Below are 26,537 nucleotides of genomic sequence, written 5' to 3'. Positions count from 1 at the left end.
CTATGCAAGTGCTATTTTTGGCACTGTAGCGCCTGAAAACGCCTCCAGTGTGAAAAGGGTCTAATAAATGGCTTTCCATTAGCTTCTAGACCCCTTTCACACTGAGGCGCTTTACAGGTGCTACAGCGCTAAAAATAGCGCCTGCATAGCGCCTGTAAAGCGCCGCTCCTGTCTCTCCAGTGTGAAAGCTTGAATGCTTTCACACTGGAGTGGAGCGCTTGCAGGACCTTAAAAAAACGCAGGACGTTAAAAAACTTCTGCAAGCAGCATCTTTGGAGCAGTGTATACACCGCTCCTGCCCATTGAAATCAATGAAGCAGCACGGCTATACCACTGGCATAGCGCTGCTGCTGCAGCGCTTTGCGGTGGTTTTAATCCTTTCTCTGCCACTAGCGGGGGGGTAAAAGCGCCCTGCTAGCAGCTGAATAGCGCCGCAAAATTGACGGTAAAGCGCTTTACCGCCGACGCACCCACTGCCCCAGTGTGAAAGGGGCCTTAACCTGAATCATCTTTTTTTAATTTAGTTTTAATTTGTTTCCTAGTTTCAGCCAGCCAAACAATTGAAATATCCCATGCTTTAAAGAGCAGCAGCAGTCCAGTTTTTTCTGACAAAATATCAACCTGGAGTCTTAGTAATTTGCCATAATAGGCAGTGAAGAATATCCTAGTGAAGAAGGCTAGCAGACATGGGGAAAAGGAGCTTACTAGTAAAAGCCCATGGAGGAGTGGAAAGCCAGTAAAAGATTGCCATCTATACCTGAAATCAGTTTTAGGTGACCTGATGTATTAACAGCCAACTCCACCCAAAACTGATACCCTTTGAGGAGTGCAGCATTGACTATTCCAACCCAAATTCAACATTTTTACAATGCTGCCATGATCATTAAAACAACAAAATTGTTGTCAGGGTCCTGAATGATAATCCATAATGTAGAATAAATAACTGATTTTAGAGTACAACAGAACATGGCCCCTTCAATGTTGCTTTAAAATTGTGATGAGACAAAAACTACCACAGTTAACACTTGTTTCAGTGGAGACTCCGAAAGAAAACACACTTCAACCCAATGGTGCTGTCCCAGATATGAAATATCAGTTTTTGGTTGAATGTGCCTTTACATTTATTGATTACACAGTGCTCACTGTTTCAAAGTCTATATGTTCTCTAAAGTTTTGTGTTATGCTGAAGACAAATTAGTTAGAATGAAAACTTTTTGAAACACTTAAAACAGCTGTGCAGCCCAGTATAGTGTATTGCAATTGCTGATGTTGTGAAATCTGTCCCCTCCCATGTAACTGTCATGGGGAAGTTCTAACATTAGCTCATGTTCCCCTCCCTCCAAGGCAAACTTTAAAACAGTTGCAGTTGGAGATGTTCACATTAAAGCTGAAAGGGTTTCCACAAAGTGATCATTGGTACCACAGTTGTAAAACATTCTGTAGAAGGAGGCATCCGTCATTGAGGAGGCTTACCGGTCCTGTCCCAAGATGCTCGGTTTGGACTCACTAAGGTAGGTCAACGCTTGTTGGTCATAGTTGTTTTTTGTTCCCACCTGTGACTTTTTTTTCTTTTTTCTTTTTTCTTTTTTTTAAAGCAAAGATGAAAAAGTCCTAAAATCTAAGTGCACTTTAAAAAATTAAACTGTAGTAATTACAGTAAACTGTAATAAGGAATAACAAAAGTGGAAATTATTTGTCTTTTTAACATTTAATAACTGTAGTTCTAAACATCATTGATGTATATATAAATGTTCTTGCCGTTAGAAATTTACACTTTGATTATTGTCCAATTTTTTACTTTTACCCCTACTGATTTACTATACTGATGTAAATATATGCATAATCTCCTACGATAGATAGATAGATAGATAGATAGATAGATAGATAGATAGATAGATAGATAGATAGATAGATAGATAGATAGATAGATCTATATATACACATAAACCCCTGTTCACTTGACTTGTCCCAGACCATATATTTAGGTGTTATATATTTTTTAGAGTTCTCAGGTGAAAATAAAGGAAATTTTTTTTTTTGCAACACTTTTTAAATTAGTCAATAGATACATATTATTTCCAGTAGTATAGTACACTGAAAATAAAAATACATTTCTTTTAAAAGGTTATTTCAGTTAAAATCAGTATTTTTTATTTTATTTTTATTTTTGCTTTATCTGATATTATAGGTCACCTCATATGTCTCAGCAACCTCAGCAGCAAATTCTTCCTTTCTGAGTTTCTGGTCCCATATTCTCATGGAGTCTCGCTCCTTCTGCTGTAGTCTCTATTATGTAAAAAAAAAAAAAAAAAACAGAATATCCAACAGGATGAGTCAAAGCCTTATGTCATGATTTCTGGATATAGATGCCAGACACTGATGAAAAGATCTCTCCCTTGGTATTTCTAAGAGATACTGGTGGGCGATTTAGATTCTCCAGGAATTGATCAGCATTAGGCGGACTGACCCTTTACTTTGATTGTAGGTTCCAGAGAATTTCAGCCTTTTTTTCACCAGTATCAGCTTTAGGATTACTTGTTTTAGTAAATATTCTCTTGATTCAAAAAACCTATTAGCCAGAAACAAAAAGGACTTCAACATTGTGCTTCCAGTCATCATTGAGTAACACTGACAATATGCTTCCTTTTGCCTTGGAACTATTGAATTATCTATCGAACTGTACAAAAGCTTTGGGGATAAGTTATGAGGAAAGCTCCCACCAATGGTGACAGACCATAACATCATGTGTTATCATATTAACTTCCTACAACTCCGTCAGATATAGAGTATTTGCTGAAAGGAGTATGGTTCTTGCACCTGGATTGTAATGACTGCTCTTTGTACAGTATTTATTTTAAACAGATAACACAGTTTTATAGGACTCATTAATCATTCCTAAAATATTGATTTTCAAACAAAGACAACTTGTGTTTGGGTTGGGGAGGATAGGAAAATATTTGGCTAAAATGTCAACTGATATGGCAGCATGCTTTCTACTGATGCAAAGAAAATATTACAATGTGTGCTATGCTCTTATCTGCTATATTCTTCTTCCGATCAAAGTCTGGGCAGATGTGAAAACCTTAATATACAAGTAAAATTATGCAGTACAGTAGTGAATATCCTTTCTCCTTTGTAATTAAGGCGTTATATTCTGTAATTTATTAGAGCATCCTAAATTGATTAATTGTTGTTGACATCCAGTAAAATGAACAATGTTATATCATTTGCGGGAAGCCCAAAGTTTACACATGAATATTAAATAAAAAATTAAACTAAATTAGTAGTGGGTTATTTAGCTAAAGCCATACATAGGCAGATCTTATTCCCCAACACTCCATCCATTGCCTTGGTTGCTGGTGCCACCAAATTACAATTGTGAGTGATCACACAAGCAGGCAAAATACAGACACACTATACACACACATGTTGATGTGACACTTGTACAGTAGTTTCCTTCACTGAGTGGTTATGTTAGCATCTAAAATAAGAGGCTTCCCCATCAATCGGTCTTTTATCAGTAAAGATAGTCTAACATCAACAGAAATCATGCCATTCTGTGTCAATTTGGGTTGCCCCTACCTCGTGGAATACAAGCCCCCCCCCCCCCCCCCCGTTTTGTGTGTCTAAGTGACCGAAGTCAAATTGTCAGGTCTACCATCCTCTAGCTGATGGGAGTTTAGATGTGAGTCCAGTGACTCACTCAGCAGTTGAGTCTAAACCTATTATGTATAGTGCACAATGGGAGGGATAATTCACTAATTGTGCAATACAGTACAAAATTGCATAGTCCCAGCTGTGCTGGTGAGTACACAGAACTCATCCTCTACTTCTAAAATGAAATAAAAACAGAGGTCTTAGATGCTTACAAATATACATGAAAGCTGCATGTTGGCATATTTGTATCTAACCTATATGAGTGCCAGCAATGAAACATTCTGCATATTTGAACATTAAATAAACTTAGATCAAGCTTATGAGACCCAAAGACCACTAAGAAAAGTTGTATATTCATAAACCAAAATTGATTAGATAAGTCTACAATGAGTGCTGGGATTTTTTTTTACTGTAAATTACCTTCCTTGGTTCATAGTAGGTTTATGCATAGGCTTTTAGCCAATTCATTGATAACTGTTAACTGTAAACATTTTCTGGTTGTGTGGTTCAGTGTCCATTGCCATCAAAGGATGCGCCAACAAAAAAAAGATGTTTTGGTGCTTAAAGCAACTAGCAATTAGCTTTCAAATCACGAGTTGCAGGACTTTTTTTTTTTTATTTTTGAAAAGCAGGACCAATGTTTAAAAGTCAGTTGCTTGCTATGTGCAAGAAGAAATGAGCTGATTTCTGGCTTCTTATCAAATGTGATAATATTCAATGCTATGTTCATGCACAATTCACCTTTATAATAAATGAAGAAGGTGGAATCAGCAGCTGTGTATATGAATTACCTATCTCGTTCCCTTATGCGTAAACATGCTTTAAAAATAGAATAGGCTTAGAATCATGCCTTTGCTTTAAAATGAGCGCAGATATATCATGCAAACAGGGTTTACAGTCGAGTTCTCATAACAGCTCCTACATGGGGTAAATGTAAGTATCTTTTGCAACACAGATACAAACTGAGATCAATTTTAGGACATGTCTATGGTTTCTACATGGAAGAAACCTAACTTAAATTTGACAAATGGCACATTTCTTCAAGTTCCTGTTTAGAATGACAGATTCATAGCCCATGTATTGGCAGCTACTGGAGAATCACTCAATAGCTAAACCCATTGCAAATCCAAAATCCCACTTCTGATCCATTCCTAAAAATGCATACAAAAATGCAGCAGCAAAAGTTAAACTTTATAATAATGCTTAAGGCCGTGAACCCTTGTATTGAGATCATGTTTTAGGGGATTCCAAAATGTATTAGAAGCCTTGGTAAATTAACCTGGACTTACCCTTTAAGAATGAATTTAAGGCCTTTTATGGGTTTAGAATACCTAGGATATTTGTGCCTCAAATTAGCCATCTTTGGCATGTACAATAAATGTTACCTATCTCTTATTGTACAATGTTGTGTTAAAATAGAATTGCTTGCTGTGACTTCCGTAGCATTGCCCTTTCTCTGTTATGCAAATAGTGTCCCCTGGGACAGTGACAGGCACAGAAAGAGAGCCATTGTGGGTGAGTGGAATATTACTTCTTAAGATCATGAGTAAGGAGGCGTAATAAATGATGCATTAGTCTAGTTTAACCAAAGTGATGCTGTTTCTGACTATAGAAGCACATGTTGGACCGACAAAGCACACACATAAGCAGTTACTGGTAATGGCGCCCTAAAAGTTTGAGAACCAAACAAAAGATGCTGACATTTATAAAGTATAAGTATTCTGAGAAAGAGGAAACTAAACAACAGGGCTCAGCAGAGAATGACCACAAAGCCATAAGGTCTGTGGAACACTAGGACTTTCTACGAGTTCCATCTTAGGTGGACAAGGACCTAATTTATTAAGCTTTTAAACTAAAACATTTCTCAGTAGCCACAAGGTAATAAATTACAAAAAAAAGTTTAAACTTAATTGGTTATTGTCAATTACTACAAACAGTTTATACTGTAAACATCAGAACATTTCTTTGGCAAAAAGAATGAAACCCTGGATATATTTCCATTGAGGAGCAAACTAGCTGCTGACAAGACTTGTGCTTGTAGTCACACCTGAAATACCCAAAGGTCCAGTTCACTTCTAGCCTACTTATACTGTTTTCAATCAAGCCCTGATGAAGGGGGCATTTTTGGACCACTAAAATGTGTAGGATTTTCCCCCTGACATATCTGGACCTTTTAGCAGTGGTGTGGCGCTTCAATTTACACTAATCTACAATGAGACTATGGAAATCTTCTGGGGTGTAGAAGCTGCCTCCCCAAAAACTGGCTTACATCAACATCAAAACTTTAAGATATCGATACCAATAAGATAAACTTATGGGTCCATCACTATATTTCCACTTTCCTCAACTCAGAAAAGAGGCAGACCTAATAAATCATTACACCCTTTGAGTTTGCCTCTTCTTGCATGAATCAGGGACCACCTTAAACTACTTTGTGTCTAAGGACTCCCATTGGCCAAAGCCTCACTATAAATTATCAAAAACCACTTTATACAAAGCAGTAACTCCTCTGGTTCTATAACTGCAGATATAATGGGTGATGCAGCCAGTGCCAGCCACAGTTGAGCCATTATACTCATTTTTCAAACATTATCAAAAGACAAGAAAATATACATTGATTTTTAGATAGCAAATAATGGGCACTACAAATTTCTCCATAATTTTTCCTTTTTTAGTCTGAAAACCTTTCAGCGAGGATGAATAATATTGTAAAACTCAGATGACTGCTATTTTAAAAATTTCTTGTGTGGGGGGTTCTCAAATTATTGAAATTTCGCAGCATGCTTGGAAACTGTGTGAAACAGAATTTAAATTAAGCATACATTATACAAGAAATAGTGCTCAATATGAAATTGTATTGTCAAAGCTGTAAACATTTTTTTCAGTTCCTTTGGGATTAAAGCTCTGTTTTACATCTACACACATGAAATTACATTGATGTGCATTGTTACATGTGGTTCTGTGTTAATTTTTGGGAAATTAACATGCATTTACAATGTGTATTAAAGTGTGCCTTTGTGTACATTATTATATGAGGACATACAAATAATTTCTCTGAAATCAGTTTCTGGTGCATTCCAAGATCTTTTACTAAATAGCAAATATATTACACAAATACGAAAGAAAATCTTAAAAGTGGCATTAGAAAATCTGGAGCAGAGGAAATGGAAACAAAATTCTCGCTGTTGCTTATGGCATTCCCTAGTTGTACATAACAACTTTTAGAAATCAAGTTTGTAAACTCTCCCAGGTAGTCCAACATTTTAAGTGATTGCTCATGCTTTTCTTCTCCCTTCTCTATATCATAACATAGCATAGCTTGGGTGCCTTTATATTTATGCCTAAAGCTTGTCCAAAAGAAAACTCCATATGAATGTATCATAACTAGATTACTACCATCATGCCTATGACCAACTTAAACCAACTATCCAGCTTTCAGATAACAGCCCTCCCCATAGAGCCCAATACTTTAGCTCAAGAATGTGTATTAAGCTTGTTAGGTATCAATTAGTGTAAGTAGCACAGCAGGAGGGATCAATCCAGTCAAAAAAAAAAAAATTGAATTTGTATCTGTTGACCTAGAGAATTAGACTGATTGCATCAGGATTTTACATTTTGCAAGAATCCTGACTGTCCACACTGTCCATTCCCTTGATTCTTATGCAGTTCCAAAGAAAGAATCACCTCCAATAGGTGAAAAGCTGGCTATACGCAACATTTTTTACTGTAATTATTTTTGGTCCATCTTTTTTTTGTTAAATATTCTCAATTCTAAGTACAAAAACATTGCTGAGAGGTTTTTCATTTTCTACAATCATCTTCAAATCTTCAGAGAATTAGCTTGTGGACAGTGGAAGATGCAGGGATTAAAAAGGATTTTTCCAAAAATGTATACGTTTGTAACTAGATACACAGAAAACAAAAAACAAAAAAAAACAAAAAAAACATGAAATTCATGGGTTTCTCTTAAACAAGCTCCTTCTGCCCAGAATCCTATTTAATCTTTAATGGTAAATAAAACTGTTGGCGGTTAATTAGGAACAAACAAAAAAGAATAAACTGAAATGGAAACCAGGTAATGCTATCATTACAAAATTATTTTGAGGTTCTGACTAAATTGTGCTATCATGGGCATTCAGCAGGTAGTTTGGCAATTTTGATTTAATGGAATCCTGTGATTAAGGCTCAGTTCACACTGGAACCCGCTGCGGATCGCACAGGAGCGCTGTGCGTCCCTGTTTCCCATTTCAGGGATGAATCAGGACCAAATCTATGCCCGAATCCGGCCCTGAAATGGATACAAAGATGCACAGTGCGCTCCGTAGCCGCAACGGAGATATGTGAACCGGCTCCATAGGGAGCCAGTCACATTCTCCTGCTATGCGAATTAGATGCGGGGAAACCCATATCTAATTCGCATAGGTGTGAACCCGGCCTAAGAATATGGGGATTTACCACATCTGACTTCCTTCTGAAGATGTTGTCTGGCTGTCTCTGGTTTCAGATGTGATGCTCACTGACCTTGAATGCATAGGCAGTGAGGGAAATCAGAACTTCTAATCTGCATGCTTTAGTAGTTGGTATATCAGGAAGTACTGAAGCCTTTAGAAAACAACAAAATACATGAAAATACAATTTTCAGAAGGAGTCGCAAACTTTTTTAGTGAATATAGTAAGCATTATCCTGTAATAGCTCCTGATATATAATAGAAGACATGAAATGTAATGTTCAATTAAGACATATAATAAAATGTTTAATGTTTGCCTAACAGTTTATATATTTTTTTTACTTTCTACAGATTTGACAATCTCCCCTTTAATTGCCCAGTAAGTATTTTTTTATTTTATTATATATTTTATATATGGTTGTCTTTATCAGTTTGTTACACAACGGGAGGAGAGCTTACTAAAATTGGAGTGTGCAAAATCTGGTGCATCAGCTTTCAGGTCTTATTGTCAAAGCTTAATTGACCATCCTGACATTAGAAGCTACCATGTACAGCTGCACTAGATTCTGAGTGCTTCAGTTTTACTAAATCTCCCCCAAAAAAGTTTCCTCCTCCTGCTCTCTGACACTTTGAACATTGTTGGAGGCAGCAGAAACAAGGCAGGCACTGGCAAAGTATATGCAGTTTGTATTATCTGTATGCTAAGATTTATAGTTTTACCTCATACTGTGGGCAAAGGAAGGATGGTGAGGGGTGAAAGAAGGCAAATGCACCCTGGGCTGCTCTCATTTTAACATAGGAAGGCTGAGACTTTTAAGGTTTTAAGGCTTCCTTTGTTTTATTCATTATTACCACCACTGATTACTACAGTTGTCATTGTCATTGAACCTTGAAAACACACTCCTATACCTTGACAGAGTTTTCTGTGTGAATCAGTGGTGGCCGGTGCTCAAAATTTTTGGGCCCATCATATGCAGCCAACTGTGCCCATCATATGCAGACTCTGTGGCCAGCAAATGCAGCCACTGTGGCCATCATATGCAGCCACCTGTGCCCAGCAAATGGAGCCACTGTGCCAAGCAAATGGAGCCACTGTGCCAAGCAAATGGAGCCACTGTGCCCATCATATGCAGCCAACTGTGCCCATCATATGTAGCAAACTGTGCCCATAATATGCAGCCACCTGTACCCATCACATGCAGCCTCTGTGCTCATATGTAGTCACTTGTGCCCATAATATGCAGCCACCTGTGCCCATCATATGCAGCCACCTGTGCCCATCATATACAGCCACCTGTGCCCATCATATGCAGAGTCTGTGCCCATCATATGCCGAATCTGTGCCCATCATATGCAGACTCTGTGTCAATCATATGCAGCCAACTGTGCCCATAATATGCAGCCTCTGTGCCCATCATATGCAGCTAACTGTACCCATCCTATGAAGCCTTTGTGACCCCCCCCGTCCGGCACTTACCCCGTCGTGGTGTTGGGTCAGGCAGCGGGACAGGCAGCGAGCTGTGGGACGGTAGCATGGCGATGGCTCCTGTGTCTCCTCCGACTCCTCCGTGCATGTCTTCTTCCTGTATTCCTTGGTGCCAATGGGAGCGTCTGTGCCTTCAGCCAATCAGGTGCCCAGTATTACTTCCAGGCCTCCTGACTGGCTGAGAGGCAGTTCTGTGTTAGCAATGCAAATATTCATTTGCTTTGCTAATACACCTGGGTGCACTGCGAGCGCAATGGATTGCCCTTGCAGGTCACCTTTTTTTACTCCTATTAGAGCCTATGGCTCTAAACAGGTGCTTAAAATAAACCCCCCCTGCCGCTATAATTCAGACGCCCGGCGCCCGAAAAGGGGCCGGACACCTGAATAGGGGGTGTCTACAGTGGCCGTGGATAGATTCGTGCAATGCATGAATCTATCCATAGTACACAAAGGGGGTGGCTGGAGAGAGGGGGCGGTGCCTGAGCACCCCTAATGGATGCACCGCCACTGTGAATAATATAGCACTCAGTTCCAAAAGCAGATTTGGCAAATGATAAGTACCAAATTAGAAGTACAGATCCTCCAACATGAACTCTTCCATAAGGTACTTGGAATTTAAAGGTTCAGTTCCTTCACTTCCAATATTTAAAGTATGGGTAAAGCATGATGGGCTGAGTCAAACTGGTTTCTTAAATGTCTTGGAATTTCAAACAATGGGATCAGTCTTCCTAGGATTTAGGGTGTACCTGACCACCCACATGTGTTTAAGCTCCTCCCTGTTGTATTCTTCACAATATAAAAAAGACACCTAGCTGAGAGGGCTGAAACAATCGCCACATCATGTGAGCAGACTGAGAAGATCAAGACTGAGTTTTTCACCATTAGAGTGCCCGAGTGATCTAAGAAACTATCCAATAGTCTATTACTCCAGCATCTATCAAAATTTGAAATATTGGTTTTGGTTGAACCAACTTTTATACTTGCCTTCCTTTTGTTTCCCTGCTGCTCTGTTCAGTCACCAGGAGCAAAAGCCATGTGTAAACGCAGGCCACTGGAGTTATAGCTTACACATGGCCCCTCATGTGACAGCAGTGACTGGCCCAAGCCAACGCTGTCACATGGACTATGTCACATGCTCCTCCATACCCATACCCAAAAGTACTAGGTATTTCCTTTGGCTCCCTAGACTAAACAGAGTGGAAGGAAAGATGTGTATATATGTGTATATATATATATATATATATATATATATATATATATATATATATATATATATATATATATATATATTTAGAATAATTTTTCTGTGACACTTTTTTAATTATTCATAATATAATTAAAGCTATTCTAATGTTCTGTTTTTTTTTTTACTGGCTTTTCTCTTTAGCAGTATCCAGATATGATGCTTCAAGAATTTGAAGCTTTTCCTAAACACCTTAATAACTTCCCACAGACCACCGAGGCTGATCCTCACATAGGTAAAGATTTATCCATCTTTTAAAAGGCATACATTATTATTATGTTATTCTACAGGTTTTATATAGCGCCAACAGTTTGCGCAGCACTTTACAACATGAGGGCAGACATTACAGTAACATTACAATTTGATACAAGAGGAATCAGAGGGCCCCGCTCGTTAGAGCTTACCACCTAAAAAGGAAGGGTCAATTGATACAAAAGGTAATAGCTGTGGGGGGATGAGCTGATGGAGGAAATAAAACAGAGTTAGTTAGAAGTGGGATAGGCTTCTTTAAAGAGAAGGGTTTTCAGTGATCGCCTAAAGATGGATAGATTAAGGGAAAGTCGGACAGATTGGGGTAGGGAGTTCCAAAGGATTTGAGAAGCTCTGGAGAAATCCTGGAGGCGAGCTAGAGAGTAGGAGGTCTTGGGATAACCAAAGAGAGCGGCTTGGTTGGTATTTTGGGACTAGGTTAGTGATGTAGCTGGGGGCAGAGTTATGGATGGCTTTGTAAATTATTGTTAGTACTTTGAATTTTATTCGTTGGGTGAGTGGAAGCCAGTGGAGGGATTGGCAGAGAGAGGTCGAGGACACTGAATGGTTGCTAAGGTGGATGAGTCTTGCAGCGGCATTCATTATGGACTGAAGGGGGGATAGAGTGGAACTCCATTAGGACTTACATAGCAACGTGTCAGCATTCCTAGCAATCAGGGACTCTTAACCAGGAAAAAAGATGCAGGTTCCAAATACGACAGGCCTTTTTTAAATGCAAAGCCTTCATGTGAATGAGAACTATAATAGAATTTCTTATGTCCATGCATTTTGCCTTTGCAGGAATATGCAGCAAAAGGCACAATGCATCAGGTGCGAACAAGGCCTTTAGTGTTTGAGTACTAATATCATGAGGATTTGTTAGTTAAATAAGGATGATATCTGGAGACAGCATACTATTATCATGTGTAGAAAACATCATTGATTCATATCCTGCATATGAACAAACTCATTTAGAAAGCCAATAGGGTACACATATTGAGTGTAGGGTGCTCAAATATCATATCTCAGGGCACCAGTGTTGGAAAGAGAATATTTTACCCTGTGTAAGCTCTGACCAGGTTGACCTGATGATGGGGCTTCCTCTCTTCACTCTGGGTAAATAGGTTGGAAGCAATAGCTCTGTTCAGGACTATACTATACTATGGGTGCTACCTTTTCTAAAAGGTAGTCAATTGTTTTCTTAAACAGTATATTGTTGATGGCTTGGTGTGGGGTGAGTTTTGGTTATTAAATAGAAGATGTAAGGGACTCTCAGGCTTACATATGACTGTTACTAGTCTTTATGCTAAACTTTATATAGCACTGTAGTGTCACACATAACAATACTAGTTAAAAAAAACAGTCAGTACAAAACGGTAAATAGCCAAACAAGAAGAGGACCCCTTTGGTGGGCCAGAGATGAATTAACGCTGAACTCCAGGCAACCAGCTAAATACACAGATATTGGGAAGCTGCTTTACCTGACAAATGCTTTGTATTTCTGTTTATTTAGTCCTGAAATTCACACAGCTCTGCCAAACAGTAAAGTCCTACCTGGCAGGGGAGAGGACCCAATCTTTTTTGGTTGCAGTTTCACTTGTACTTACATGCACTCACTTCTATCCTGACACTGGACAGTAAAAGGAAGAGCAACAAAATGTTGAGCTCAACTGTCTGTCACTGTGCTCTCTCCTCCCATCAGCATGCTCCTTGCACAGCAACACATCTGATTAGCTTCTTGTGCTGCTTCTCACTCCTCCCCTCTTGCATGAGGCTGATACCAGTTCAGGTACTTACATGTTAATATAAATATATATATATATATATATATATATATATATATATATATATATATATATACACATATACACACACATATACAGTAGATGTATTGATGATTACATTATTGTTTGTGTCATTGAGATCTGCCTGGAGTTGTATATATACATTTATAGTTTTCACATGATGTTGGCTTGCTTGTGTCTTCTTACTCTGTCCTAAATATCTGACCTTACTTTACGACTTAAGCTCTTCATATGCTTAAGGCACAAATACAAAGACCTTGTCATGACTTGGGATGGCATGCAAATGACCCTCTAGAAAATTTGCAAGAGTGCTGTATGGAAAATTGTGGCTGGCAGATAAATGACATGGTGAAACAAAGGTACTAGTGTCTCCTACCTGCAACTGAACCCTGTCACTAGCACTCCAGTTATCACTATCTCTGTGTGTTGCTATTATCTCATCCCCCTTAAAATGATGACAAGTGACATAAACTTGAAGTAACCCATTCATTACTGGAGCCTACACTCTTTCAAGCTATATGCAGCCTTGGTTTGCCCATATCTCTGGTTATAAGCCAGGTCAAGTGAGATTTAGGTTTCCCTAACCTAAAACAGGCTCTCAAGGTGCATAAGCCAGTTGTGTCTGCTGGTACATCACTAAACACAAATGTTTGACTTGACATGTTTAGTTCATGCATTGGGTAGAGGGTTGACATCTCTGCACTGGGTAGAGTTGATATGTTTAGCTCATGCATTGGGTAGAGGGAAGATGCATGCTGACAACTGCTAGCACTGGTTTATTTAGGGAAATATAGCAATCAACACCTGTATAGTCTTAACCATAGATACTAGATTGTTACAAAATCCAACTGACAAATAAATGGACAAATTGTTATCTCATGTCTATGAGTAAACTTCCCAATTTTCTGAGGTGGCTAACAGGGACACCCTTTAGCAAAATGTGTGTAGGCCAAAGGACACACTACCTGTCAAGCCTCCAGTTAAGTTGCCTATTTTCCTCTTAACTTCCTCTTACCTAGTTTGCTTGAATGAACACAAATATTATACTTAGTGAATACCCAGTGAATCCATAGTTGTTTTGCAGTAATCCACTGAAAGCCACTGCACACAATGTACCCATCTTCTTTACTGACGTCAGCAGGAGGCTGGCTGTTTGTTCCAGGTCCTAGAAGCCAACCCCCTGATAATGGGACACTGCATACGCAGTATATTGTACATAGTCTTAATTTGCCACAGTTCATTTGGCTGGCCATACATTATACAATTTTCATACAATTTTCTTTAGATTTACCTTCAACTATGTTGTGCAAGGGCCTGCCTAATTGGATACAATTGAAAGTGTTGTTTAGTTTTTGACCTAATATTATATGTTTTTTGGTAAATCTAAAAGAAAACTGAACATGTATGGCCAGCCTTACAAAATTCTACATCTATTCTTTTTTTGGGCATTCATATGATGGCCAGGATATCTTCTTGCACTCCTCTAGTGTCAGTAATGGGTTTTCCATTCTCTGCTGTATCCTTTTGTGACCGCAGGTTGCACAGCTCCAGGAAGTGAGCCTATGACAGCCTAGGCATACAGGGTGTGGGTTAAATGATACTGGGCATCATTCAACCCAAAAGATGAGACGTAGCCAGGAACTGTGGAAAATGGTGTTGGAGTGTAGTTGTTTTTTTTGGCTTTTTTTTTTTTGTATGACGTGGAACCATGAAAAAAAATCTGAAGTCGTGCTTTCAGACTGAACATGCAGAATACTAAATAAATCCAATGGTGTTTGGTTCTTTCGTACATTTTACATTTTTGACACGGTGTAGGTAACAGTTATTTGACAGTACATTACTTATATTTTGAATGTAACTGTCTCAGTGTCACACCATTGTTTGACTGCTCTGCCCAGCAGCAGCTGTATGCTTATCAGCACCAGCTTCCCACCAAACAGACCTGCCTGTAATACCATCACTCAGCAGTTTTTATGCAAATTGCTTTAGAAGTGCCATATAGGCAGCTATAAAGTGACATCTGTGAGCCTCAGCACTATTTAAATAGTTCATTTTTTAATTTTATTTTTATTTACAGTTAGTTATGGTTTGCTGTGTCAAAGTTGAACAAATGATAAATTATGATTTGTTCTTTTATAAATATATACATTTGAGAGAACTTCTAAGCTACCTGTCATATACAAAATGTACACAACAGGATAAATTAAAATTGCTGAAGTTCTGTAAAATATACAATGACTGTCAAATGTAACAGCCCTGGTTCACATTGCAGCAATATGGCATGCAATTTGACATGTCAATGGCAATGGCACTGTTCAAATCGATGTGATGCATTGATTCCCAAAAGTAGTTTCTGTACTACTTGTGGTGACTTTGGGTGCGATTTCAATAGACATCTGTGCAGAAACCCGCGCAGATGTCTCTGAAATCATCCCCGAAGTCGGGACTGACATGCGGGAATGAAATTTTGTGAGTTCAGCTGAACACCCACAATTTCATTCCCGCTGTCAGTGTGAACCTAGGCTAAATCAGGAAATCAGTTAATGTATTTAACCACTTAACCGCTTGCTGACTGGCTCACACTGATATACGTCGGCAGAAGGGCCAAGTACAGGCAGATTAACGTACCTGTACATTGCCCTTTAAGAAGCAGTCTGCGGGCGCGCCTGCCGCGTCCTCCGTGAGTGTGATCGCGGGTCCCGCGGACTCAATATCCGCGGGGATACCCACGATCGTCTCATAGAGGGGAAGAACGGGGAAATGCTGATGTAAACAAGCATTTCCCCGTTCTGCCTAGTGACAGGACACTGATCACAGCTCCCTGTAATCGGGAGCGGTGATCAGTGTAGTGTCACACATAGCCCCTCCCCCCCACAGTTAGAATCATTCCCTAGGACACACTTAACCCCTTCACTACCCCCTAGTGGTTAATCCCTTCACTGCCAGTCACATTTACACAGTAATCAATGTATTTTTAATTGCACTGATCGCTGTATAAATGTGAATGGTCCCAAAATCGTACCAAAAGTGTTCGATCTGTTCGCCATAATGTCGCAGTCATGATAAAAATTGCTGATCAACGCCATTACTAGTAAAGAAAAAATGATTAATAAAAATGCCATAAAACTATCCCCTATTTTGTAGACGCTATAACTTTTGCGCAAACCAATCAATAAACACTTATTGTGATTTTTTTTTACCAAAAATATGTAGAAGAATACATATCGGCCTAAACTGAGGAAAAAAAAAGTTTTTTTTTTATATATTTTTTGGGGAAATTTATTATAGTAAAAAGTAAAAAATAAAAAAGTAAAAAATAATGCATTTTTTTCAAAATTGTCGCTATTTTTTTTATTTATAGAGCAAAAAATAAGAGCAGAGGTGATCAAATACCACCAAAAGAAAGCTCTATTTGTGGGGAAAAAAGGACGTCAATTTTGTTTGGGAGCCACGTCACACGACCGCGCAATTGTCAGTTAAACTGACGCAGTGCCGAATTGCAAAAAGTGCTCTGGACTTTGGGCAGCCAAATGGTCCAGGGCTTAAGTGGTTAAGAACCAGGCCTCTTTTTTAGATGTGAAAATTACTTAGAACCCCCAAACATTATACATTTTTTTTTCTAACACCCTAGAGAATAAAATGGCGGTCGTTGCAATACTTTTTTGTCACACCGTATTTGCGCAGAGGTCTTACAAGCGCACTTTTTTTGGAAAAAATACACTTTTTTAAATTAAAAAATTAGACAACAGTAAAGTTAGCCCAATATTTTTTTATATTGTGAAAGATAATGTTACGCCGAGTAAATTGATACCCAACATGTCATGCTTCAAAATTGCACCCGCTCGTGGAAGGTGACGTTTAAAAAATTCTTCAGGTTGCATGTTTTGAGTTACAGAGGAGGTCTAGGTCTAGAATTATTGCTCTCACTCTACCAATCGCGGCAATACCTCACATGTGTGGTTTAAACACCATTTTCATATGTGGGTGCTACTTACGTATGCTTCTGCACGCGAGCTCGGCAGGACGGGGCACGTTTACATTTTTTTTTCTTATTTATTTTACCTTTTATTTTTTGTTTTTACACTGTTTAAAAAAAAATTGTGTCACTTTTAGTCCTATTACAAGGAATGTAAACATAATAATTTAATAACATTTAATAGAAAAAAAGCATGACAGGACCTCTTAAATATGAGATCTCTGGTCAAAAAGACCTCAGATCTCATATTTACACTAAAATGCAATAAAAAAAAAAATTGTCATTAAAAAAATGATTTAAAAAAAATGTCCCTTTAAAAGCTATGGGCGGAAGTGACGTTTTGACGTCGCTTCTGCCCTGCAGTGTCATGGAGACTGCTGGGGGCCATCTTCCCCTCACTCGTCTCTATGCACAGTCAGTGAGAGGACCGGATCGCCTCTGCCGACGTCTCCGGTAAGCAGTGGAGAGCACCGGAGCGCGGCGGGAGGGGCCCCCCCTCTCCCGCAGCCGATAAAAGTAAACTGGCGGTGAATCGGCGGCAGAGACCACTTTTAGCTTGTAGCCGGTCACCGGCCGAACACGGGGATACTGGGGTTATGGCCGCTAGCTGCTGCCATAACAATGATATCCGTCCTCAAAGTGAGGAAGTATACCGGCGGGCGGCAAGTGGTTAACAAATGAACAAGGCACGTTTTACATTTTTTTTTAAACATGGCTTTAGCAGCACTCAAAGACCCCATAGCATGGACTGTAAGCAATGCAATAGGGTGATTAGTTATAACTAAAGGTATAACTAAAAGGAAAAAACTTTTTTTTTCAGTTTTGGATAGAGTGGAGAGGGATTAGAACATCTGTAAGCTTTTTTTACTGTCTGTGCCCTGGTTAGGGGATTCACTTTCTCTATTTGTCATGTTTACCGTTATTACTGAAAATTAAAGTATAGAAAATCCCAAATTCTGGGTTGTCCCAAGAAAAGAAATAGAGGGGAAATCTTTCAATGTGAACACTAGTTCCAGTGACTATGGTGACTACCAGAGATTCTGCCCACTTTAGAGGAATCTTCTCTTACTTCGTGTTGTTGCTATGGAACAGAAAGGGAAATCTCCCCAATTAGACAGGGGTTATAACTCTCCTTTACTCTATCCAAGATTTTTAAAAAACAAGCTTCTAATGCACAAAGAAACCTGTTTATTTGTCTGGAATTCCATTCAAGTAGCAAGTCTGGACAAACATTTAAAGGATTTTGAGCGAATCTAGTTGACTCAATGATGGCAAGATCAAATGTTCTGAAAACCATTTTTCTGAATTTCTGTATTAATGTGCAAATTAAATTCTACTGGAGTATGGCTAGCTTCACTCCATACACAAACAATTTGATCACTTGAGAAACTGGTATAATGAGAGGCTGAATTACATTTTCTATTCAGCCCTTCTCTTTGGTGTTTCAGAGTTTGCTAAGTATGTTTGTTTGCTGACTTTTTCATTTTTTCTTTCAGACTATGTGAACTGGATGGAGCCACAAGTTAATGAGAGTGATCAACTTACAGCACTCTGGAACGTCCAGGTGCCTTATACTCAGGAAGCCTACCCCCAATACAGCCAGAATCTAGATGTCACAGCTCCTTGCCCGACACCATGCCCAATGCCAGAAGACCCATACAGCACTGAGGTAAGGATGGCAATAAATACAGTAGTTCCAGGTTTGAATGTCCACATTGATCAGTATAAGAATTTGTTGCCTGTGCAGACGCCTATCTACAATTAGTAGGAAAGGTAATAGTGCACATACAATATATGTGAAGTTGAATAGTAGAACTCTAATCAAGCAACAGCAGGGTAATATTAGATATATGTATATTGGAAAATTAACAAAGATACCATGTATAGGAGACTTATTTTAGGATATATATGAATTTTCAAGATGAGATAAGTATACCTGACACTACCTACCTTATCACTGTACAAATATCACTTGAGTCATAAAATCTCAATTGTATGACTTTACTATGTTCTGTACTCGTGTCTTTTTTTAAATAAAAATTTAAAAATGTTTAAAGAAATTATAAAAAATAAATACAAATAATCTATTGCCTGCAACAAGAAAATCTAATTCTAGCTATCCCTCTGCAAAAGTACATTAAATAGAAAATAATCTGATTACTTAATACAAGCCCAAAATCACATAAGGATTTGACAAATGTGTATGGGTATACATTATCTCACAAAAATGAGTACACCCCTCAAATTTTTGTAAATATTTTATTATATATTTTCATGTGACAACACTGAAGAAATGACACTTTGCTACAATGTAAAGTAGTGAGTGTACAGCTTGTATAAACAGTGTAAATTCGCTGTCCCCTCAAAATAACTCAACACACAGCCATTAATGTTTAAACCGCTGGCAACAAAAGTGAGTACACCCCTAAGTGAAAATGTCCAAATTGGGCCCAAAGTGTCAATATTTTGTGTGGTCAACATTATTTTCCAGCACTGTCTTAACCCTCTTGGGCATGGAGTTCACCAGAGCGTCACAGGTTGCCACTGGAGTCCTCTTCCACTCCTTCATAACATCACGGAGCTGGTGGTTGTTAAAGATCTTGCACTCCCCCGCCTTCCGTTTGAGGATACCCCACAGATGCTCAATAGGGTTTAGGTCTGGAGACATCCTTGGCCAGTCCATCACCTTTACCCTCAGCTTCTTTAGCAAGGCAGTGGTTGTCTTGGAGGTGTGTTTGGGGTCGTTATCATGTTGGAATACTGCCCTGTGGCCCAGTCTCCGAAGGGAGAAGATCATGCTCTTCTTCAGTATGTCACAGTACATGTCGACATTCATGGTTCCCTCAATGAACTGTAGCTCCCCAGTGTGGGTAGCACTCATGCAGCCCCAGACCATGACACTTCCACCACCATGCTTGACTGTAGGCAAAACACACTTGTCTTTGTACTCCTCACCTGGTTGCCGCCCCACACGCTTGTCACCATCTGAACCAAATAAGTTCATCTTGGTCTCATCAGACCACAGGACATGGTTCCAGTAATCCATGTCCTTAGTCTGCTTGTCTTCAGCAAACTGTTTGCGGGATTTCTTTTGCATCATCTTTAGAAGAGGCTTCCTTCTGGGACGACAGCCATGCAGACCAATTTGATGCAGTGTGCGGCATATAGTCTGAGCACTGACAGGCTGACCCCCCACCCTTTCAACCTCTGCAGCAATGCTGGCAGCACTCATATGTCTATTTCCCAAAGACAACCTCTGGATATGATGATGAGCACGTACACTCAACCTCTTTGGTTGACCATGGTGAGACCTGTTCTGAGTGGAACCTGTCCTGTTAAACTGCTGTATGGTCTTGATCACTGTGCTGCAGCTCAGTTTCAGGGTTTTGGCAGTCTTCTTATAGCCTAGGTCATCTTTATGTAGAGCAACAATTCTTTCTTTCAGATCCTCAGAGAGTTCTTTGCCATGAGGAGCCATGTTGAACTTCCAGTGACCAGTATGAGAGACAGAGTGATAACACCAAATTTAACACACCTGCTTCCCAGTCACACCTGAGACGTTGTAACACTAACGAGTCACATGACACCAGGGAGGAAAAACTGCTAATTGGGCCCAATTTGGATGTTTTCACTTAGGGGTGAACTCACTTTTATTGCCAGAGATCTAGACATTAATGGTTGTTTGTTCAGTTATTTTGAGGGGACAGCAAATTTACACTTTTATACAAGCTGTACACTCACTACTTTACATTGAGATATAAAGAAAGATATAATAAAATATTTACAAAAATGTGAGGGGTGTATTCACTTTTGTGAGATACTGTACATGAGAAGTATTTATATGGCTTGAGAGATGATCTTTGTCTATATTTAGCGCCTAATTTTACTGGTATCAGATTTTATCACGAGTGGAGTGGTTTGGGCAACTGGAATATTTGCTATTTTAACTAAAGGAAGGAATCTGTTGCTTTTGTTTTGCAATCTCTGAGTTAGACAGAACATTCTGTCATCAGTAATACTTTACTTAGGCACTATCCTGTCCTGCCTTGCTATATAATGTAGCTAAGACACTCCTGGCTGTTATTGCTCAACCCCACAATAACAGGAGCAAGCTCTTTCTCTGATGCACTCTTGCATGTACTTTCCCCCGGGGCAGTATGTCTGAGCCCTGTGATGCAGTAATGGAGGAGATAGTGGAGTTAAAGATATGGCTATAGGAATAGGAGATATTGACTTGTATTGACTTGGGTACAATCAGCTTGCCCATGCATGGTTCGAACATCGTCCAGTCCCTGTTGAACCGGTCGAGATTCAAACAGTCTATGGCAGACTTTAGTTGGGGCATATGCTACAATGTTTGGTTATTTGATGGTAGAACAAAACAAGTGATTGTTACATCTTAGGAACTCTGCTGCCTTTCGGTTTCCACATATGTTGCAGCTGCACTCATTGTGCAGAAACTATAATGGTTTTGGGTGAATTTAATTTTTGCTGTAGATTTATTATTCAGATAACACAGTTCTGTATCTAAAGTCATGTAAACAAGCGCATATTTACTTTTCCCCCAGATAATCAACTCATACCCACAGGCCTATCAGTTACTGTGCACCGTCAGCAGCCCATCTCTGTCCGAGGAAGAAGACTTTCGGGACATACCAAGTCTAGAGGTGTCAGATAGCGACACTGATGAGTCTCAAGCATGGTCTGAACCCGGTATTTAATCTATTACTTTATTTTACACTTTTAAAATGACTATAAATTACTATGAGTAATATAAATAAATATATTGGTCTTTGAATATTTTTACATTTTTTTAATGCTACAGGTTTTTAAAATTTTATATTAAAAAAAAAATCACTATTTTTTTTCTACTAAAACATTTGATACATGGTGCACTCATGTCACAGGATCTGCAGAGTATTCTACAGTATGTCTTCTGAAAAGGGAGCACAGCAGTATCTTTTTTCTTTGCGGCTATCTCTACTTTAGCTAAAGCTGTACAAAGAAAGGTGAAGGGGACATATTTTTTCAAGTTGATTTTATTCAGCTATAAAGTTGTGCCTATTTGGGATACTAATATAATCATATTCTATTACTAATCTGTAGGGAAACCAGACTTGCATTGCTTTAAACTTTACTGGAGCTTCTAAAAAGTGAGAAAAAAAATACAGGGAAGCAATTACATTACAGCCTTTTTAATCCCTTTGTTTATCAGTTAACATCAAAAGGGCAAAAATTATGATCATGACCTCACAAACAGTTGCCAGTCCTTACTGATTGGCTGTCTTTATATTTATATTCTGCATGCAGGACAGCTAAATATAGAACAAAAAGTGATGATTATATGGCTGTCACATAAATCACAGAAGACTAATGAGCAACATCATGTTCCAATAAATCAGTATTATATATGGCTATTATAAAGCAATATATCACACAGCTATGTAAATCCTTTACAGTGGACTTTGTCCAAGCCATTGAAAAAACATTTTTGTGGAGGGAGATAAATAAAAAAAAAAACAGGATTTATGAAAGCATTTTTGAAAAATTAGCAAGCTGATGATAGAGGGTCATTCTTTAACACACATTGTCTTGTGTATTAGCATGTCATTGCAGAGAATGATCATTATTTAGCTACACAGTTAGAAAAAATAAAAAATGAATAGAAAACCTCCATATACAGAATTCTATACCCGTAATCGTTTGATCCAGCGGAAGGCAAAAAAAAAAAAACCCTATGAAGGATGATCCAATTTGCTCCAGCAGCGGAAAAAGAAAATCCTTCATGATCTTGGATATTTCCTGGATCACCAATTTCTGGTGTTATTACCTATAAATGTAATTATAAACTGGTTTATCTCTTAATCAGATTTAACAGGGAAAATGGAGGCTGTTTGACCAATATAAAACTAACACTGACAATGCATGTTTGGAGAGGAAACTAAATAATTAAATGTACACACAATACAAAATTCTCAATGCTCAGCCATCTAATCTGGCGGCACAGTGGTCTAGTGGATAGCACTTTCACCTAGAAAAGAAGGGTTGCTGGTTCAAATCCCAACCATGACACTACCTGCCTGGAGTTTGCATGTTCTCCCTGTGCCTGCGTGGGTTTTCTCCCGGTACACTCCAAAGACATGCTGGGAGGTTAATTGGATCCTGTCTAAATTGTTCCTAGTATGTATGAATGTGAGTTAGGGACCTTAGAGTGTAAGCTCCTTGAGGGTAGGGACTGATGTGAATGTACAATGTATATGTAAAGCTCTGCGTAAATTGACGGCGCTATATAAGTACCTGAAATAAATAAATAGTTGTTTGCAATTATATCCAGTAGCTGCATGCCATGTCAGAGCCACAGACCTATCAGATTTAATTATAAATGACAGAAGGATTCTGAAAACTTACATTTCTTTGTTAATTCTGGGTAAATGTTAATACAGCTTGCTACATAAATCCAATTATTTTCTTAATATTTGCTTCCATGAATGATCATTGGTCTTCAGAGAAGACTTAATCCAGATGTTAGAAATTTGTTGTTTCAGGCTACCTCTTAAAACATATTATTCATAACTGCAAAGATTATTGCAGTATATGATTCCTATATAAAATACATTACTAAAACTAACAAGTTGGCATACATTATGTACATACATTTTTATTTTATTTTTTTCTTCTGGGGTAGCAACCATTAAAAACCACTGAGTAAATGATCATTCTTCATTTACTTACATACAGAGAATTTTCCTAAAGCTACATGTTGGCATTTTATTTTATTTTTTTTTTATATAATCTAGAACCCTTACACCCTCCTTTTTCCCCTGTAAAGCCTGTATTTGTGCTACTGATTTGGCAAGGCCCACTTACTATCCTGGCATAAAGCCGAACTCCAGCTATAATATGCCTTTGGTCAAAACCTGCAAGTTTCTTTTGGTGCCATCTTTGAATTTTTTTTTAATTTCCTTTGTTAATGAAATAAAATTGTAATTTTAATGTAATATCTTTGTTTACTTGAAGGTGTTCGTAAGAAGGTTCGATTGTACAAATTTCTTCTGGAACTCCTGCAGAATGGCGACATGCGAGATTGCATATGGTGGTTGGACCGTGAGAGGGGGACCTTCCAATTTTCATCCAAGCACAAAGAAGTGCTTGCTCATCGATGGGGTCAACAAAAAGGAAATCGCAAAAAAATGACTTACCAGAAGATGGCGCGTGCTCTGAGGAACTATGGCAAGACTGGAGAGATCAGGAAAGTCAAGAAGAAGCTGACGTATCAGTTTGACAGTGTGTTGCTCGGTGAGAGGAAGACAGAGACCACCATCCATTCACACTTGTAAGCCATCCAGCACTTCCCAAGACTCCGTTCTTGCAGCTTTTTTTTGTATCTGAAAAGTTTAGAGGGCATTATGCTATCAAAAACATTTGACTGACTACTTTATCAGTAGCGTCACTGAATGGCAGTCCACAGGGGCATATTCACTAACTAATGGCTGGATGGAAGGGAAGGAGCAAGCTTTTGCCAATGGATCTTCTTCACTTGTGGTGTATAGCCTCCTGAAGAACTCTGTATAGGAAAACCAAAAGCAAAACATTGACTTGTACAAGAAAATAAACTCTTTAAGGAGATGCGACCACAAATAAATAGATGCATGAAGTCATTGGATATTTTTATGCAAACAAAATGTTCTGTGCTATCTATAACTGCCAGTGCTTTTTAATCAACTGGATTCCATGTGCTATTGAACAATGGTAACTAAATATATTCCTTCTTTTTGAAGCTTTATTTTGTAAGCTACATACATTTTTAGAGATAGCAGTTCTGTTACCCTAGGATACAACACAGTCCCAGCATGTTCTCCAGCATAACTGCGTTCTTTTATGGCATGCACAAAAACACATTTTCTTGCCTTTAGTTACCATGATAATGCAATGTAGCTAGAGTGTAATAGCAATGTGTTCAGTAGATGTTACAAAACAAACATGTACCATCTATAGTCATCTGATGGTGGAAACCTCTTTTAAGTCTTTAAACTACCAGTCATTTATTTGGATATTACTGATAGTGTGACTTTGTTAAAACAAATCTTCATCAACCTCATAGGAATTTGCCAAGAATCTAATGGATCATGTGGATCTGCATGTTGTTGTTTTTTTTAATAGTGGCTTCTAAGGTATGACGCTAAAGACCAGCCTTGCCACTATACCTTTTAAGTTGTTTTTTTTATCTTATCATTGTGTACAGGTTTGGCTTTTCGGGTGATGCCATTTAATTCTTCACATATCTTTCTCATTTCCTTTCTTCCATATTGGATAGATTAGGGATAAGTTGTAAACAAATACTAATTATCTAGACTGTCTGTACAAGTAATATTATTTTAAACATAGCATGGGTCATTTTAATTCATAAACCAATAGCTTGTCAATTTTTTAATTTTTATAAAATCAATGAGACAAGACAGCCATACGTTTTAATCAAATTATGATGGACTAGGAAAGTGACATTACTGAAGCCATTTTGGTAAAAAAATCTTCACTGCTATCACTTTCTGTTAAACAGATAGGTCACATTTTCATGAATGTTGATTAAGTCTACACTATGGCTGCTGCGACTATGCATGCATTTGCTATTCTTCAAGAGTATATATATATAAAATTAATAAATGTATAATTCTATTATACAGGATTTATACGTAATAATAATAATTACTTTTGATCAATCTTTGTATGGAGCCAACTAAGGTGCAGCCTTTTAAAATGATTTTATTTTTGAAAAAACTCGCATTGAAGTCAAACTGTAGACAGACATTCAAACCAACAAAACCTGAAAGGTTTTTTTTTTTTAATGAGCAGTGCGCTAAATAAAAAATAGCACATAGCTTCCAACAGTCATTTCAACAGTCCAGAGTTGAAAATGAAACAAGGATTCTGACTGGTTATGGGTTATACACAAGTTTTTTTGTTCTTTTTTTCTAGCACACTTTTTTTACACATAAGCCCTGGGGGCATAAATACAGATTGCCATTCCTATCCTTGTACTATATGTAAGATATTTTACGTGCAATAGGGTGCACCAACTGTAACTCTAATAAGAATTGGTGGGGCCTATAAGTAATGGCGGCATCACACTGAGCTACTGCACTTTGGCATGCAGGATTTTTGGTGCGCTATCAGAAAATGTGCCAAAACTGTGGGATATAACAAAGGCCTATGGCAAAGTGCGGCTAACCTGCACCAAAACCCCAGGTACACAATGCTACACTTGCCCTGCGGCCAAAGTGCTGCAAGACAGTGTGAAGCTGCCCTAAGAAGATGTGCTATCACAGGCCAAGAATTCAAAAAATGTATACAACTTCATCCAAAGAGGAGTGGAGCTCCCTTGAGAAGTGCTATTTCAGTGGAACAGAGGAGGGTGACTATGTCAGAGTAGATTGTCCCATTTCCTTCTCTACAATCAGCAAAATTTGAATTTTTCCTTAGTCACAATGGCATAAGGTAACAATATAAGTAATGATTGATATTTACAAACTTAATTTGCTGTACTGCCCTATAATATGAACATTGTTATAGGTTTTATGTATATATTTGTGAAAAAAGTATGTTAATATATAAATAGATGTAAATTGTCATCCATTTTTCTTCTTTTTCCAAATAAATTGAGTGAGTGTGTGTTAAA

General features: G+C 38.3%; 1 protein-coding gene across 2 annotated transcripts; it reads left to right on the top strand.

Moving 5' to 3' along the window:
• Positions 1-1,346: 1,346 nt before the first annotated feature.
• Positions 1,347-26,537, top strand: LOC141110713 (transcription factor Spi-B-like). 2 transcript variants are annotated; one of them, XM_073602247.1, is made up of 6 exons: positions 1,347-1,511; positions 8,457-8,484; positions 10,982-11,069; positions 18,361-18,533; positions 21,433-21,577; positions 23,882-26,537. In XM_073602247.1, exons 1-6 carry the CDS (start codon positions 1,489-1,491, stop codon positions 24,199-24,201), a joined length of 777 nt encoding a protein of 258 aa, XP_073458348.1. In that variant the 5' UTR covers positions 1,347-1,488; the 3' UTR covers positions 24,202-26,537. The 2 variants fall into 2 exon arrangements, with proteins under 2 accessions (XP_073458348.1, XP_073458347.1); XM_073602246.1 differs by having other exon boundaries at positions 10,979-11,069.

The sequence above is a fragment of the Aquarana catesbeiana genome, linkage group LG10 (assembly GCF_042186555.1).
Source record: "Aquarana catesbeiana isolate 2022-GZ linkage group LG10, ASM4218655v1, whole genome shotgun sequence".
NCBI lineage: Eukaryota > Metazoa > Chordata > Amphibia > Anura > Ranidae > Aquarana > Aquarana catesbeiana.
This window is presented reverse-complemented; position numbering and strand designations above follow the sequence as displayed.